Source organism: Fukomys damarensis, unplaced genomic scaffold (assembly GCF_012274545.1).
Source record: "Fukomys damarensis isolate Sample0158 unplaced genomic scaffold, DMR_v1.0_HiC HiC_scaffold_2, whole genome shotgun sequence".
Taxonomy (NCBI): Eukaryota; Metazoa; Chordata; class Mammalia; order Rodentia; family Bathyergidae; genus Fukomys; species Fukomys damarensis.
This window is the reverse complement of record NW_022900914.1, coordinates 41,448,330-41,466,988: the sequence shown is the minus strand read 5'-3', so window position 1 is coordinate 41,466,988 and position 18,659 is coordinate 41,448,330. Positions and strand designations below refer to the sequence as shown.

Here is an 18,659-nt window from a genome sequence, read left to right as displayed (position 1 = left end):
TGCATTGAGTGGGAATAAGAATACCACATTCTACATTCAATTGTTGTAATATTAGCCAGTTTGTTTCCATGAGGTTATCTTCAAAAATGCCATTTTCTTTCTTTTGGTACTGGGGATTGAACTCAGGACTTTGCACTTGCCAGGCAGGTGCTGTACCACTCAGCTAAATCCCCGGCCCAAAAATGACATTTTCATCCTTGTCAAGTGGGTTTAATTCCTACAGGCTGTTCCAACACACTCTGGAAAGGCATGTTCCAGTTGTAGCTACATCAGCTGTATCAATTTGAGAATAGCGGCCATTACGCATACCTGCCTTTTAAACCAATTCTAGACTTTAAATACTACAATTATTGTGTGTGAATATGCACACGCACGCGCGCGCACGCACACACACACACACACACACACACACAATTATTTGCCAGGGAGATTTTTTTTTTCCCCCTTAAAAAAGTCTCATCATTTAAGATTAATACGAGGTTGGGCCGGGTTCTACCTCCTGCCTCGCAAGCGAAAGGTCCTGAGTTTGATCCTCAGTATAAAAAACCAAACCAAACAAAAAAACCCAATAGTATGAGATGGCAGAACCATAAAAGTCTAATTCTGAAGTGCCCTTAAATTTACGGTTAATCCACATTATGCTACAGGCACTTGAAATACTGCATTTTATGCGTAGCTACTCCTGAAAGCCAATTTAAATATTAGAATTTAACAGCTAGTTCCAGTGTCTAAAGTCTAAGAAATTTTGAAGCAAAAAAATATTTAATGAAACTTTAGATGCTGCTGTTAATGTATTTTGCTTCCTTTTTGGTATTCAAAATCCAAGAACTCTTAAAGTGCTTTTTTTTAAGTGTGTGGAATCTTCAGTTGTTACCAAAATTGCTTTGCTTAAAAAAATTTAGAGAATTGATGCTTTAAATGATTGATCCACACATTTTTTTCTTTTGACAAGGTACTTAACTCATACTTCTTTGCTCCTGACAGCTTTAGTTTCTGTAGTCTTGTTTTTTTTGGTTTTTTTGAGACAGGGTCTCACTATGTAGTTGAGTCTGACCTGGAACTCACTATGTAGCCCAGGCTGGTCTCGAACTCACAGCGATCCTCCTGCCTCAGCCTCCCATGTGCTGGGATTACAGGCGTGCACCACCACACCCAGCATTAGTTTTTGTAGTCTTCCAAGGGAGAACAGAAAGGATGGATGAGTTCTTCCAGAATCACCATTAGCCTATTTAATTAGCTCCATTACAAAGCTGAAGTACAACATCAGTTTTCCAACGTCCTGACACACAGCCCCCCAACTGGGGATCTAACTCAGGACTGAACTTGGGACCTCGAGCTTCCTAGGCAGATGTGGTGCCACGGAGCTACATCCCCAACCTTTAAGGTATCAATTAGGCGGAAGGTGGAGCCCTCAGCCATGAAGATAGCAATGTTATCTATCACCTGTGCCCAGGTTCTACTCCCTTGCCTGTTTCCTTCTGCAGATCTGTGGCCAAAGTCTCTTCTAAAAAATATCTTCAAAGAGGAAATTTAAAACCTAAGCCTTTCTGAAAAGACCCAAGGCTTCTGGCCAACCAACCGTTTTTTCAGTCTCATGAGTCCCCTTCTATGCCTGAGAATGCTGTACTGTATTTGGAATCTTTTATTTATTTTTCTTGGTACTGGGGATTAAACTCAGGCCCTTTGCTTTCGTTTGAAAAAAGTGGGTTTTTTTGTACCAGGGATCGATTATAAATGGGGTATTGGCACTTGCCCATCGTGTAAATTGGTATACTATGAGGCAGGTGCCTTTTTTTGTACCAGGAATTGAACTCAGGACCTTGCACTTGTGAGGCAGGCGACAACACTACTGAGCTAAATCACTAGCTTTCGTTTGTAAGGCAGGCGCAGCACCACTGAGCTGAATCCCTGGAATCTTTCTGAAAGCAGTCTTCTGGCTATGACCTCAACAGGTGGAAGAGTTAAGAGCTTTGTCCACAATTCTTTTTTTAACTGAAAAGAAAAGACCTCTAGATCTTAACTATTTTATCAAAAATTGCAAAGCCACATGCTTTTTATAGAGAAGCACCAAAAGGAAAACCTTAAGTCTGGAAGGATTCACTGTAAAAAGAAATAGTAACTACACCAGCCCTTACTTGTACAAGAGAAAGGCATTTTAAAGCTAGTACATTAAAGTTTCCTCCTTAATTTAACTATTAAGTGATTCTTGCCAGGACTTGAGAACATTTTCTTCCCAAGAACAACTTTTGGCTGGCGATTGCAGCTTTGCCAAAGAAGATATCTGAAAGAGAAAATGCAAAATGTTGAAGCAACAGCAGCAATCACCTGCATTCATTTAAAAACCAAGATGGGATCTGGGGATTCAGCTCTGTGGCGTTGCGCTTGCCAGGCAGGCACAAAGTCCTGAATTCAATCCCCAGTATAGGGTGGGGGCTGTAGTGGCAAGATGACTAATTTGCTGTAATGAAAATATAGGAACTCTCCACTCTTAAAATACCTTAGGTGTTTTGTTTTGTTTTGTTTTGTTTTTTGACTGGGTCTCAGTCCAAGCTGTCCTTGTAAGTCGTGAAACTCCTACCACCACCTCCCCAGTGCTAGAAGCACATGCCACCACACCTGGCTGCTACAGTGAACTCTTACCTAGAAAATCTGAGTTAAACATTACAAACATTTACTTATAGAATTCCAGAGAGTACAGTACAATTGTGGAATTAAGTGTTGGGCAATGGCAACCCCTCTCTTAGCCCCCGCTTTCCTATTATTCCGTTTGAATTTCTGAGGGATAAAAATAAAGTTCTATTACTTGTTAAGTCTCCAAGGTATGTAAAATTCATGTGTCTAGCCTTTTTTCAAATGAGTGGTGTAGGAAATGTGAGAGTCCCTCTGTGGGAAGGGAGCATTAGCAGTAACTAGGTTTCTGTGGATAGAAAGTGCTGCAGACACTAGGGGGTGGGGCAGCCTGATCCATATTGAAGAAGTGTACATGTGCAGAAATGAAGTACAGTTAAAGCTGTTGCTGTCGCTGGGTGACAAACACAGAAGTGCTCGTTCTCAGCAGGCAGCAGGGATAAAACAAAGGAAGGAACAAAAGTAAACTTCCATGCCCCCAGAACACCTGTAACCTTCCCAGCAATGGTAATGGCTCCTTTTCTGTACCATTGCTGACCTTCCACCAGCATCTCATTTATTTACACAAGCTCAGCATGCTTCTAAGTGACAGTCAACTGTCAAAGCAGAAGCTCTGTGCCCAAATCAGTCCTGGGGCTGGAAGGCAACTTTTCTTTGGTTCCTCTGCTTACCTGGTTAAACCCCTGCACAAGGGGGCTCCGTGGCTGCCAATGGGTTATTGTCCGGGATGAGGCTGCAGCCAGCCATCATGTCCAAAGAGGCTAGGATAGAATCATAAAGCCGATCTGCGTGGCTTTCCAGTTCACCAGACTGCTTCTCGATCCTCCCAAGGACATCCTTTAAAACTAACAGCGAGGCAAACAGTGATGCTCCTAGGCTTATGCTGCACTGGAGAATCTACATTAACTTCTGATTAAAGCTAAGAAAATTTGCTGGTTCCACTCTGGAATATAAGCACAACAGGGTGCACAGACATAGTTTTCTGGTAACTGGTATCTGACTGAGGAGATAACATGGCATATTCACATCCTTTTTGGGCATAAAGTTTAAAAATGAAATAAAACAGCATGCCTGGATTAGGATGCTGGCCCTGTTACCAGCTCCTATCAACTTCTGTTGGCTGGGAGGACTGACATTTCACACAGATGGTCCGTGAATATATTTGGGAATGCTTGTGAACTGTTCTGTGGGTCCTAAGTGAACAGACTTAAAGGTCTGTTAGCAAGACCAAGCTTCACTCCTGCAGTGTTAGAAAGTTCATGTGAGGAAGGGATGGGCTGGGGTCAGTGGATCACACACAGCAGGGATTTTTCCCCCTTTAAAAAAATGTATTTCTTTTGTTAAACAAAGACTGCTTTAGCTTCCGGTGCTTTTATCAGCTGTGTTAATAAGCTCCCTAGTTTCCTGCTACAGTGCATTGTGTGCCCGCAGAGGGGAAAGAGGAAGCTGCATATCTGCAAATGATGCAAACTAGATGGCGGGAAGGAACACAGGCTGGCTATATTGAGGTCAGCTCTGGGCAGGCCACATCAGTGTGTCATCAGGACAAAGTGCTGTCCTAGCAGAAGAATACAGCTAAGTGACACCTGGCTGTTAAGGGTGGCAGCCTGTGCTCTCTCCTTCAGGCCTTTGTTCAGTCTTATGTATTGCCGGTGGAACTGAGGGGATCTTTTTTTTTTTTTTTTTGTACCAGGGATCCAACTCAGGACCTTGTGCTTGTGAGGCAGGTGCTGTCACCAATGAGCTAAATCCCCAGCCTGAGGGGAAATTTCTGTTTGAACTTACAGATGGTAGAAGCCAAAGAGAAGTCAGGAAGGGGAATAAAATAGAAAAATTTCCCAGTGTGACTGTGATATGTGTTTTCCCCCACTTTGGTATCAGACATTGCACAAGGGCTACTAATGAACTACATTTTTAGCTTATTTTTTATTTTGACATAGGGTCTGAGTTGTCTATGCAGGACTTGAATTTGTGATCCTCTTGCCTCAGCCTCTCTCAGTGCTAGGATTACCGATGTATGCCATTGTACCCAGCTACTTTTGTGTTTTAATTGAGTATAAATATTTAGGGATCTCATGTGGCTTAATGACAGCAGTCATTAACTCATTTTAAGGAACTAGGGTGTTAAGACAGTGGTAAAAATGGAGAGGAAAAATACGGAGGCCTATTTCAGGACTTCCTGGAGGGGGGACATAAACTTTGGCATCACATCCTTAAATTTACACTTGTAGCTAAGTAAGAAAGTGTGCTGCTCTTAGGGGAGATGTGTGTTGGCTCCACTAACCCCAGAAGAAAGTGTAAAGTGTCAAGAGGAACTTGTGATTTTCACAAAACCCCTGAAGTGTTCTGATTATTCCAGACAGGATGGGCTAGGCTGTATACCAATCTGAAAGAGTCTACATACATATGTGAGAACTACAGAAAACTGAAAAGCCTCTACTTCTGGCCAGTAAATTCCCCTAGGTCCCTTGTGAGAGCAGGGCAAAGTGGACTGTTCTTATTACAGGATAGGCACTGAAAAGTATTTCTGAATTGACTTTCAGTGTTTTTTTTTTTTTTTGGTATTGGGGATCAAACTTGGGTCCTTGCGCTTGCACGGTAGGTGGCAGAACCACTGAGCTAAATCCCGACCCTGAATTGACTTTCAAGTAAAGATCAAAACGGTAATGAAGAGACCTACTTTTTATGAGTGGCCTCCATGAAGAGGGTAAGTTCCCGTTTTTGAGTGCTCTTCCTTCCTGCTCAGGCTCCTGCACCTCCAGACAATCTGATAGCTGGAGTTAGCACACAGCAGCTGCCTGAGGGATTTTCACAACTCTGAGGTAAGGATAAAAGCAGTTTCTTCCTTATAGAGTTGTGATTAAATGAAAATAAAAAATGATAATGCCAACTGCTTCAGCTGAAGCTAAGTGTTCAGTAAAATGTTAGTGTAATTACAAGCAGGAAAGGAGCTAGCATACTGAGTTTCTGCCCCAACATAAACCTAAAGATCCTAGTTCAAGAGAACAAGGGAAGAACTAAAACACATACCTTAAGAGGGCAGAGGATTGCAAAGGAATCACATAATTCATAATGGACAGTCACTTCTCTGCTGAAAACACTTCAGTGATCACTGTCCACCCAAACACCTCTGCCTATTTACAGATCTTCCCAGAATCCAAGTGGAATGGTCTGGAAATGCTTTGGGTGGTTGTTAACTTGGAGGTCGCTGAGGCTTCCAGTAGGGGTGCTAACTATTCTGCAGTGCACAGGAAGCCTCCCTACAAAGAATGCTAGAGGCCTATATGGCAGTGGGCAAGTGCTGAGAAACCCCACTCCCCGCATACACTTTGCCCACTGCTCTGTTCAATGAAATGCCTGTCACTGCCTCTTGACCCCTGGGTCCTGCCCAGCTTTGCTTATGTTACCTGATGCCAGTATAAATACCACCTCACTACAGCTGAGGCGTAACAAATGGGCTCTGTAAGTCCTTGCTGGTAGTCTTACACAAAATTAGAGGATGCTTCTGGGGGGCCAGAAGTTCAGTACTTCAACCTAGCACTTTGATCCTTTGTATCATAGCTGCCCCTACAGAGGACAAGGAAGACCATAAATTTTTGGTACTAGACCCACTTAGAAGTACTCTTAATGTTTTTGATTTTCGGTTTCCTAAATTGGGAGTCTACCCTGCAAGATGGGTTTGAACTGGCTTGCATGCCACAATCACCCTGCTCCCTCTTGTCAGTATATGTCATTCTATTCCTTGAGAATAGACTGTTTTCAATTCAGTGTTTTCCTGAAACAAATTCTTGACCAAAGCAGATTTAAAATAAGAGTTCCACCTGAGCTGTGTAAGATGGGAGGGCTGCCTACTGAATACCCCAGCCACAACTGATGGCTGCTGGGTTAAAACCAGAATTCTCAACCAGAATACCATCAGTCAGGGAAACATAAAAGCAAAAGCAAGAGTGCTGCTCTTGCAGGCTTGTTATCTAATTTCTGATAGGCTTAATTTTAGGAGTGTACATATCCCACTATGGGCCTGTAGGGGCAATGATGATGTGAAAACCCACAAACCATCATCATGAAACTCTAAGGCAGTTCATGGCAGTGAGGAAGGGTGTGTTCTTGGAATTCTAGCTCTTTACCAAGCACAGTGTAAGTCCCTGGGCCTGCTGGTGAAAGGACTTAAGAGCTGGCTAAAGAACAAAACCTCAAGCACATAAAAACAGATACAAAGACCAATGAAACAGAATGGAGAACCCAGAAATAAATCTACACATCTAGAGCTGATTTACACACATACACACACACAGGGAGCAAGAACATATAAACAAGTGAAAGTTTCTTCAGTAGATGGTGCTGGGAAAATTGGATATCCATTTGCAGAAGACTTAAACTTGACCCCCCTTCCCTTGCCTTGTATAAAAACCAACACAAAATGGATCAAAGACTTAAATGTAGCTCCTGAAACTGAAACTACTAGAAGAAAATAATGCTGTAGGACATCGGTCTGGGCAAAGATTTTTAAAAATAGGACCCCAAAAGATAAGGTGCAACAAAACTGATAAAGAGAATTAGATCAAACTAGAAAGCTTCTACACAACAAAGAGACAGCCTATAGAAAGGGTAAAATGTATTTGTACTGTTGATTTAACAAGGACAAAGAATTCAGACAAAATTTTTCATGCATTGATGACCTGAATAGAGATTTCTCAAAAGATAGACAAATGACCAAAAATATATGAAAAATGCTTGCTGTAACAAATCATGAGGGAGGGAAATGCAATGAAAATCACAATGAGATGTAATCTCCAGTTAGAACACCTATTATTAAAAAGACAATGATGGTGCACCTGAGTGAAAGGGGAGCACTCAAACACTGTTGTTATTGGGTTTTTTTTTTGGTACTGGGGATCGAACTCGGGTCCTTGTGTTTGCGAGGCAGGAGGCGGAACCACTAAGTTAAATCCCCAGCCTCATACACTGTTAAATTAGTACAGCCATCATGGAAATTCCTCATAAAACTAGAAATAAAACTTCCACGTGATCTGCCAGTTCCACGACTGGGTGTATGTATTTAAAGAAATGTCAAAGACATTTGCAATAGATATCAATCTAGATGTCCAATGATACATGGATTGAAAAACATGGGTTATATACACAGAATATTACTCAGCCATAAAAAGAATGAAATTCATTTGCAACAACATGGATTGAACTGAAGAACATTATGTTAAATGAAATTAACCATGCACAGAGAAGATACACAGTATGTTCTCATGTGGAAGCTAAAAGGTCCATCTTCTAGAAGGGTGCGGAGAGGGAATGGAGAGATGATGATTAATGAGTAAACAATAGGTATGCAGTTGGGACAGTAAAAGGAGTAACCTATTTTTTTTCTTTTTAGGTAGTGCCAAGGAACAAGCACTGGGCCTTGTGCATCCCAATGAGTTTTATCCCTTGACCCATTTCTAATATTTTATAGCACAGAAGGGTAACTATAAGATGACAACAATTAATTATATATCTCAGAACAGATTTGGAATGGCTCATTCCAGTAGATCTGGAATGGTCCCAACATAAATGACAAATGTTTGAACTAATGAATATACCAAGTTACATGATCTGATCATTGCACATTGTACATATGTACTGAAATGCGACACTGCCACCCCACAGATTTGTACACTTATAAAAATAAATAAAATTTTAAAATGAGAGACAAAGTGCCAGAGCATCTCACCTGGGGTATTGTCCAGCAGGCACTGAAGAAGTGTCTCCCCCTTCTCTAGGACACTCTCTGTCAAGGACTGATGCTCATGTATATCTCTCTTAAATTGCTTAAAATGTATTGGGAAAAGAAAAAAGTTTCATTACTATTGTTTTATAAAAGTTGTTCATACAAATGCCAGGCAAGGTAGCTGGAAAATAGACTGCCTAGTTTGCAAAGTATTTTAAGCAGTGACTAGTTTAACTTCAGCTTCTTCGAGTCCAGGGGAAACGGAGTCAGTGGTTTGTTGTTTAGTTTGGCACAAGAGTTTTTTTCCTGGTAAGGCTGGCTTCTGATAGCTTGGAATCAGAGATTCCTTTTTGTACTGCATTTGTGGGGTTTTCTTGCACTTATAAAATTAATGGGATTCCCCAAATAAATTGTACTCTATCTGAGTGGAAGTGCTAGTAAGAACCACAAGCAGTCTGCCACTATGGAAACCCTGGGGAACTGTTGTGTCCACCTTGGTAATTTCTCTCTGCCGACCTCTGGGAACTGCCTCTTTCATCAGGGAAGCAGCTCATCTGTTTTCCCCTCGAGGCTAGTAGGCCTGTGGCTGGCTGTTTGTGATCTTCTTCAGCTGCTGAAAAGTGTAAAGTCAAACTCATGATCTCTAATTTGGGGCAAAACTTGGTTAACATTTTTTTTTCTTTTCATTTTTTGAGACAGGGTCTCACTATGTAGTTGAGACTGACCTGGAACTCACTATGTAGCCCATGCTGGCCTTGAACTCACAGTGATCCTCCTGCCTCAGCCTCCGGAGTGCTGGGGTTACAGGTGTGCGCCACCACGCCCGGCCTTGGTTAACATTTTGAAGTGATAATTTTACTATTGGATTTAGTTTTTTTCTCTCAGTCTTCCTTCACTCTGATACCTATACTTACTCCCTGGTGCCATGTGTAGTTTAGATGCTCCTTTACCCCACCATGTTAAGACAGAGTACAAGTAAGTTACATATTAAAATGTGAATAGACATGTTTACACTAGGTCTTGATATGACAGAAGCCAAGAAGCTCATTCCTAAGCAGGAGCCATGAACTACCGTGTGGAAAGGGGTCAACAATGCAGTCTCACTTTTGACAGTTGTATACAGGCCTAGGACTTGATGACCTGCAGGAGCAACTCCTGCCTCAGATCTCAGCTATATCCACACAGTTAAGACAGCTGCTTCTGGCTGGCCTGGAAGCCAGCACAGAAGGGTGAGGGATGGAGTTAGTCCATTTGTCCCTGTTCTGACAGAGAAGCAAAGGCCACTGAGGTAAGTCTAGCAGGGCAATTCCTCTCCTTACAGAGGTGGCCCTGGAGCTGGGGTGGGTTGGGGTCCCAAGGAGGTGGGGTGTGTGAATGTTCATGTGTGCACGCACATACACATGCACATAAAGAACTCTCAGGCTCAGCTTTCTTTTCTTATGCTCACTCTGGCTGAGGAATTCATGGCAACTGCTCCACTCTGCAGCACACAGCATTCCTTGTAGGGAGGAGCAGCTAAGCCTGTCTGCCCAAGCTCAGGCAAGAGTTCAGCTGGCTCCAAAATGGAAAACAAAGGCCCTTCCTCCAGCTGGGGTGTGGTTCAGTGGGCTGGAATCCGCTCAGCACAGATTGGTGCAGCCGTGGCTCAGGCATTATAAATCACAGCCTCTTCACATAGGGCTGGGTGAGAAACCCAGTAAGTCCCTTCGGATAAGCATCAAGCTCAGACCACAGATACCATCCATGGTCCTTCATGAAGCAGTTAAGAGTGGCTTGGCCAGTTGGACATGCTGGTAATCAGCCAATGTTGACTATATGTTTAGCAGAAACAACTATGATTTATTCTTTGATACACTTAATATGCAGTCATGTTAAATAAAACTCAGGACACTAATTAAATAACAGGACACTAATTAAAAAATGAAAAATTAAATTCAAACTTGAGCCTAAACATTCTGTTTACAACTGCTTCATTGAAATGCCCTGTATACATTCTGGAGTCAGGATAATTTCAACTCAAGATCCTTATATAACTTTCTGTGATGAAGAAGGGTTCTGAACCTGCACTGTTCAGTGTGGCAGCCACTAGCCAGACATAGCAAACTGACAAAAAAAATCTCAATCTTGGGCCAGGGATTTAGTACAGTGGCCACCTGCCTCCCAAGCACAAGGTCATGAGTTTGATCCCCCTACTAAAAAAAAAAAGAAAAAATCTGAATATTTAAATTGCTGCTTGAATAGTGGTTCTACATGTCTATTAATACCAGATATTTGGGAAATTACAATGCAAAACACCCTAAAACTTTTTTCTTTAAATGTTTTGGGGGCTTGGAATTAGGGATCCAAGTTAGGGCTGTGTACAACCCTTAGCCTTTTCTATGGCACTGTGGAGTGAACCCAGGAAGACTAAGCTGTATAACTGTTCACTTTCCATACATTTTGTTAAACTTCCCAGCCTGGCCTCCAACTTATGATCCTGCCTCAGCCTCCCAAACAGCTTAGATTATAGGCATGCACCACCATGCCCAGACCCTGATTTTTTTTTTTGTTTTTCTTGGTATTGGCAATGGAACTCATCAGGACCTTGCACTTGCCAGGCAGGCACAGTGCCAGTAAGCTAAATCTCCACTCCCAGAAGTTTTTGTTTTTTTGGATTCAAAATAAATCTATCCAGGCATGGTGGTGCTTCCGCACTCGGCAAGCTGAGGTTGGAGGATAACTGGGAGCTGGAAGCCAACCTGGGCTACACAGTAAGTTCAAGACCAGACCGAATTTTGTAGTGAGACTCTGTCTTTAAAAAACAAAAGCAGAAACAAAAACAAACAAACAAAAAAAAAATGGAAAAATTTAATGTATATTCTCTAAACTATTTGGCCTGGGAAGTTAACTCAGGCATTTTACAAAGTTTTCAGTGCTTAGAATTTGAAAAAGGTCTCTGATAAACTTCTTGTAAAATAAGCAGTTGAGCTACAACACACCAGGCATCGGTTATTTTATTCTGTTAAGTAATTTTGCCACCACTCTTGTGAATGAACTGCCAGAAGCCAAGAGTGTGCGTTACCCGGTAAAGCTGCAGAGAAGACTTGAGACCTGTAAGACTGGATAGGGGCGGAGTCCCAAGGTCAGTGACATTATACAGCCAGTGGATCAGCTCTTCCAGCTGACAGCAAAACGTCTGCAGAGGCAAACAAAAGAAAACAGAACGTTACTGACAGAACTGCTGTTTACTTATCAAAAGGCTAAAAATATCAGAATGAATCTGTGAGACCACCTCTGTACCTTTCCAGAGCTTTCCCTCAGTCATCAGTTTTCTCCCTCTTCCTGCCTCACCTGTTCTCAGAGGGAGGGCTAGACCTTCTGCCAGGGAAATGAGAAGTTCCATTTATTCTGTCTGCCCTCAACCAAATGTGACCACAAAAATGACAAGCTGAGAAAACAGAGCCTCGTAGGTCAGAGCGGAGCTATAAAAGAAAAGGGACAGGAATAGCCCAGAAGAGGCAGGTCTGCCACAGAAAGCTATTCTTGGATCAATGCAATTACTAAACGTTGCTGTGGGCAAAACAGAATGCAAAATTAGTAACTAAGTCATGACTAACCCGAAGCCATAGCTGAAAACAACTTTAGCTCGTGTATATCAATCCTTTGTCACAAAGAAGGGTATGTTAACATTGGTCCTACAGTTCCAAAGGACAGATAACCCATGTGACTTGTGAGCAGGTTAAATGGACTGTCAGGACACGTTGGTAGTGTGGGCTCTTAGGTGCCAGCAGGGCAGCTACCACCCTACAGTGTGCACTGCTGCAGTGTGGACAGTGCTCACTCCTGCCACTGAGACAATGGGATGCCTGAAGACTGGGGAAGGAAAGCTGAATCTTCACCCTGTGTCAAGCACCAAGTAAAGCTCTGGCAGGAATTATTTAATCCACACAATATCCTGAGGCAGCAGCACTCCACATTTCATAAACAAACATGCAAGACAAAATTCTGGAGGAGGCAGTGCCATGATTCCAATCCAAGTCCTGGCCCTAACATTCCTATTCCATTCAGAATTAACCACATCTCCAGATACTAACAAGTGCACCAAAAAAGAAGGTTCAGTGGCCAAGAAGTTGAGAAAATGGGACATCTGATGCTCCTAACTTTGCAGAGTTACCTGGTGGCAAATGAAGCTCGGAGAAGTCCTGTAGGCAAGACAGCCTGAGTTTGTAAAGCCCAGTATTTCCTAAAGACGTGCACAGCAACCCTTTCTGTGCAGAACACCTCTGAGGTGGGAAGCAGCAGTGAGCGTGGTTGAGAGCTCAGGCTCTACAGACAAGACTGCCTGGCTCGGAGTTCTGGCTGGTTGTAAGTGGGCAACTTACCTTTTTCTTTGAACAGTGAAAGGAGAACAGTACTTACCTGGTAAGCAGTGCGAGACTAAAGACAAGATACAGCAGAGTGCCTGACATATGAAGAGTTGATGGTCAACACCAGGAATTTTACCATGTTTCCCGTCTTTACCTGCACACACTGGACCAATGAGTCTTTCTTCTGTTCTTCTGCTTTCCTGGGAAGATGCCCTTCAGCATCCGGGTCTAAGAAGGGCCACTTGTGCAACACAGATGGCAAGGAGGGGCGTGATTTTAGCAGTTCAGAGGAGACCCTTAGGGCCTGGCTGCTCATCAGACTGTCTTCTGCAGAGTCCTGGGCACACACAAAGTTGTGTAGGTTCTGGCCTTCAGAGGCCCCAGACCTCCGGAAGGCAGCCCCAGAAGGAAGCTGGCTTTGGCCGGAATCTGATGGGAGGGAAGCTGGCCCATTACTGTCCGACACTTCCAAAGAGCTCTGTCCCTCAGCAGCCCCACTGGGCATGATGCCTAGAAATGAAACCAAACTAGAAACCTGTGTCAGCCGAGTGGGCAGAGCAAGATACTCCTCATCACTTTCCACCTCCGCTTCCAATTTCCATCCAGATTCTACACAGGCAGGGCGCAGGACACTCTGGCTCGTCTTCTTCTCCCTCTCTGGCCTGGGCAAGGGCCAACCTCTGTCTCTTGTCCTTACTTGAGGAAAGTCCATTTTGGGGTGCTTGCTCACAGGAGGCCAATGCTTCATGCCCCTCAAAGTGCTCTCTCTACCTTCCCAAGGAGCATCCCCACAGCCTGGGGCTTTAGGCGTTGATGCAAGCTGGCTCCAAGGTGCCAGGCCCATGCTACCCTGCTTCTGGGGTACTCCAGAGGGCCACTGCTTAAAGCCTGGTTCTTTGGGCCCAGAAAATGGTAAGGTGGGGGCCTCTGCTAGTGGGCAATTGGGGAAGACATTAATGGGTGACTTGAGGGTACTTGCTGGGGAGACAGAGAAGCTATCCAGGTCTATACCTGAGTCCTGCAGGACAGGGTCAGCCACCAAGTGGTTGTCAAGTTGCTTTGGAAGTCGAGGTCCAGGCCTCAGTGGGTAAGTATAGTCAAGCAGGTCTTCGTACTCTTTATTTGGGTTCCAGAGTGGGGAGTGGCGATCAGGAGAAGGAGGCAGGGAACTGGGCAACACGCAAGCCCAATACTCAGTCTGGAAGGAGAGGCGCCTCCTGCCCAGGCCAGCAGTGTCACCCCCAGAGGCCACAGGCTGTGAGGACCACTGGAGCCGAGGCCCTGCTGCCCCCACAGTGCGGGGCTCCTGGGGGACAGCCAGCTCTAGGGAGGATGAGACCTTGGCAAGGGAGCCACTCCGAGCCTCTCCCTTCTCTTGATAACCCTGACTGCTGCCCGTGGGGGAGGCAGAGACACTGGGGCTGCAGAGCTGAGGAGCAGCAGTGCCTGTGCTCACCACCGACCTCCACTGTGACGGGAAAGGGGCACCTGAGATGGGAGGCTGATGGCTGAGGCCTGGCACCTGGGGCAACTCAACTGAGGGGGGATCATCTTCAGTATCAGCGCTGTGTCCTGAGCAAAGGGCTGCAGTTCTGGGGGCATTTATAGTTTGAGGTAGCCCCTGAGGGGCAGAAACCTTCATCTCCTCCATCTGCAATTAGAGGGAAGAAAGGTACTTAGGTGTAAATAAGCAAACCCACTTTCTTCTTAGATGATAACCCAGAATTTTGTTGTGGACCCTGAAGATATTTTTCAGGGAAGATCTCAAAATGAAAACTGTGACCTGAGACAAAAATCAGACAAAAGAGCCTCTAATCCTAGTACTTGGGAGGCTGAGGCAGGAGGATCACCATGAGATTGAGACCAGCCTGGCCTACATAGTGAGTTGAAGGCCAGTCTGAACTAGAGAGTGAAACAACCATGTTTCAAAAAACAAGAAAACCCCAATAAAACAAAACAAATCAAGCAAAGGAGGATGTGCTGCTAGTACAGCCCCCCAAAAGCCTGCATCTCGAAGTCTTTCCCAACTGTTTCCCATCCCTGGTCTTTTTTCAAAAGCTCTTCCTCCATGGTATTGTTTGTGAGTAAGCAGAACTAAGACTGTTTTATCATGCTGAAGCTGAAAAACATTGCATAACCCTCGGGCAGCTTGTTCTGGGCAGGTGAAGGCCTTGATCACCGTGACTGACAGAAGATCCAAACCCAGCAGCCCCACCTGGTGCCTGCTCAGCTCCAATGCTGGGGGGAACTGAATGCTGGCAGAATGAGTCACTCATCTCAGCTTCTTCATTCTTAATTTTTAATTGGTTTAAAGAACTCCCACTTCAGGGAGGCAGGACGTCAGAATGGTTAAGGAATGATGGGCTTTGGAACCAGACAGGTCTCATGTCAGCTCCTGCCACCTTCCCCACGAGTCCTACTTCTCTGTCTTTCAGCATGGAGACAGTAACACTGCTGCCTTCTAAAGGTGTAAGGATTTGTGGAACTCACAAGTGCAAAGACACAGTATGAGCCTGACACCAACAGAAGCGTCCACAAAAAGTAGACTCATTCTCATGAAATGGCTCACTTTGTGTGTGGAACTAGGAACTGAAGCCATGGTCTTCACACCGAGCTACATCCCCAATTCCCTTCTGAAATTTTTAAATTTTGAAATAAGGTCTCATTAAATTGCCTAAGCTGGACTCAACCCTGCCTCGGCCTCCCAGAGTGCTGGTATTACAGGTGTGGCCCATGGCGTCCAGTCAAAATGGCTCACTTCAGTGTCTATGGACCTGCTTCCTGAGTGCCAGCACCTCCTAGCACCCCTTGCTTCGAAGCCAAGTGGGGCCTGGCCTCAGTTTCTCCCAGTCATGAGTCTCCTAACTGAATGAGGCTCCACGAGGGAAGCACAGAGCAGCCAAGGCAATGAGGACATAGAGAAGACCAAAGCTGTTTCCAGAAAAGGCTTTGCTAAGCAGAACACGACTGGATGTCTGGACCAGAAGGGACAGATCATTTGGGTCACCATCCATTTACAACAGGGCTTGAAAGACTCAGTGGCTTGCCCACTGTTTCAGAACATGGGGGGATGCGACTCTCACAGGGCAAGCTGCTTTGCAGTTAGGGAGGCCCAAGAGTTCTCCTTAGCCAAGGATAGTGCTGCCCCCTAAAGGGACTTCAAGGCTTTGACAAAGTCCCAAAAGGATTTGTCTCAGTGCCCTCAGGAGCCCACAGCCACATTTTCCAGTCTCCCCAGGGTACCCTTGAAGCCTTCACACCAGCAATGTCAGAAACAGGACAGAGCTGCCCTTGTCAGAGCCCCCTGCCCTAGTCCTCTAGGCAGTCAGCTCTTGGCTATGCCACTGCAGTCCTCAAAAGGTCCCTAGTCATACTTCTGAGGACTAGCAGACACTGATAGAAGACCCTCTTGCTCCTGAGGCCCAGCCCTCCACATGAACCTGTGAAACAGAAATCTTCATACACAAGTGTCCCCAGCTCCCCAGACTGCGCAGCAGCTGGGGAAAGACGTTAAGATGGTGGGGGAAATGCTGGCACATACTCCCAAAGGACAGCACTAGCTCAATCCACAGTTGTTTGCTTTAACACCCACCTGGCTTCCCACAGAGCCCAAAAGGTCTCCAGTCCCTGTGATGGCAGGAGGAAGCAGGCCACCGAGGGCAGGCCTGGTCCCATTCACTACTGCTGCTCTGCTGGCCACACTGGCCTGTGGCAGGTAAATTCCAGAGGTGTTGCTATGGTCAGACCCAGCCCAGAAGGAAGGGGCAGGTAGCCCCTCTGTCCTGAACACAGGGGCAGGCCCTCCCTCAGCTTCCTGGCATGGGGGCTGCTCTGGCTCAGGGCCCTGGGCCACCTTCTCTTGCTCGTCAAGGCTCCACCTCCTGCAGGACTGGGCTTTCGTGCACACAGGTACTTCCAGCTCTGCCTTTTCTTCACCCAGGGCCATCGAGAGGTGCCTAGGTCAGGGCTCCTCTGAAACCTTCAAGCTCCCTACAAGACAGGGAGGAAAGAAGGAAAGGGTTTATCCTCACAAATGCTAGGTCCTGAGTTCAATCCTTGGTACATAAAATATATATATATTCACACACCCCACACACATATATTCTCTACATGTATCCAGGAAACCTTGTTTTTTTTTTTTTTGGTTACTGGGATCAAATTCGGGTCCTTGTGCTTGTAAGGCAGGCACCGGAACCACTGAGCTAAATCCCCGGCCCTAAACCTTGGTTTTTAATGAGTAAGGTATTTTTCCCCCATTGGTCAAAGAAATACAGGCAACAACGGTGACTATACTTCCTCAAGGAAGGTCAAACTTTTCTTCTGCCCTGGACCTTTCCAAAGGGGATGCAAAAGATGCACATAATTTTGTCCTCTGTTTTTATCGTGGTTGGTACCATACCCAACAGCAGGCACTCAGGAGGGTATCATCAAAGGTACACTATTACTGTGCACAAGGCTTTGCTGGCCGGCTGCATGTTCTGTGGCAAGGCAGTGGTACAGAAAGAATTTTTATTACTATAAGCTGCTGATGAAGACAGAACCATCTCATCCTAAAAGGCACCTTTCTGGGAGGCAGATATAGGGGTGGTTTATACAGAGATGGTAGTGACAAACTAGTGGGTGCTTTTTCTCAAATGGAGTCTGTGGCCAAATGACACTCATCTGATCTTAACTGTTTAGTCAAGAGATGCTTTTCAATTTGCAAATCTCAAGAATAAAGATCATGACTTCCTTGGGCTGTTCCTGTCTGATTAGTGTCTCCTTGTGCAGTTCTTGAGGTGACACAATGGGAGGCTAGAGCGGGTAGGCCCTCTTGCAGATCCCTAAATTCACAGTAATGAGGAAACAGCCTTCACCTGATTACTGTGAATGACGACAAGGACAGTGAGGTTAAAGGTCCAAATCAGAGTGAAGGCTTGGATCCTGTCGTCTCCTTTCCCCCATTGGTCCAGGGGAAGAAGCCAGACCTTCCTCCTCACTGGGTGAGAGGCCAACTCCCCGTGCACAATCCTGCAGTGGTTCTGTTGTCATAAGGCCTGTTGGTAAGTGGCTTGGGCCTGGCTCTCATCCTCCTATCCTAGAGTATAGCAAGTCAGGGCACGTCAGACTTCCACTAGGCACAGGAAGGATGCTTTCCATGAGGCGTGCCTCTGCCTGGTAAAAGTGCAGGACCTCTAAGAGCACAGAACCAGAGGCAGTGGAACCAGTGAGGGTTCTTGTTCAGAGACGGCCAGTGAGCAAAGAGAGAGGTCATCTAACCTCCTCTGCAAACGTGGTTTATGCCAATGTCAGCAGCTATATGGAAAACCAGATAGGTAACTGTGGGAGTGGCCCCACAGGGTGAGAAAGGGACAGCAGACTGAGGCAGGCAGGGGAGGAAGCAGAAGATGAACACTCAGGCAAGAAGGGAAAGAACTGGAGTGGGATCTGTAAAGAGAAGAGTTCTGGGACAGCAGAGGGAGAACACCTTTGGCCCTAGAGGGTTCCTGCTGGGCATGATGGGAGAGGGCTGAATTGAAAAGCCAGAGGAGGAAGACCAACTCCAGGAGGGCTTAGAAGGGAAGGGGAGGTAACAGTGAGCTCAGGATGTTAGCAGCCACCTGCAGTGCACTTGAGCCAACCTCAAAGCTCAACCATGGACAGAAATAGCCTTGTTTCCTTAGAGATGGAGGAGAAGCATGGGAGAGGCATGTTGGTGGCAGCAGGGGAGCCTTCCAGGGTGCTCATCCTGCTTGGCTTGTATGCCAGGAAATACACGCTGGGTGGGCACTGTACATACCCCAAGACCCCTGACACTGCTTTGTGCTGGAAGAGTCCTACCCTGTGCTGCCTGGACACATAGGACTCCAGACCATTTCAGAGGTGAGCAGAGCAAGCACTTGCCATGTTCTTTCTTTCTTTTTCTTTTCTTTTCTTTTCTTTTTTTTTTTTTTTTTTTTTTTTTTTTTTTTTTTTTTTTTTTT

General features: G+C 45.3%; 1 protein-coding gene across 5 annotated transcripts in view; it reads right to left on the bottom strand.

Moving 5' to 3' along the window:
• Positions 1–1,094: 1,094 nt before the first annotated feature.
• Cep68 (centrosomal protein 68) overlaps positions 1,095–18,659 on the bottom strand; it is a 23,853-nt gene continuing 6,288 nt past the window's right edge. For 2 of the 5 annotated variants that reach the window (XM_010609732.3, XM_010609734.3), the window contains exons 2-7: positions 16,289–16,686; positions 12,851–14,347; positions 11,412–11,525; positions 8,354–8,450; positions 3,300–3,473; positions 1,095–2,281 (exon numbers count right to left, since the gene is read on the bottom strand). In XM_010609732.3, coding sequence (XP_010608034.1) covers positions 3,304–3,473; positions 8,354–8,450; positions 11,412–11,525; positions 12,851–14,347; positions 16,289–16,642 — 2,232 coding nt within the window. In that variant the 5' untranslated portion in view covers positions 16,643–16,686 and the 3' untranslated portion in view covers positions 1,095–2,281; positions 3,300–3,303. Of the gene's footprint in view, positions 2,282–3,299; positions 3,474–8,353; positions 8,451–11,411; positions 14,348–16,288; positions 16,687–18,659 lie in introns of those variants that run through there. The other 3 variants (XM_010609735.3, XM_010609736.3, XM_033764388.1) reach the window with 3 other exon arrangements.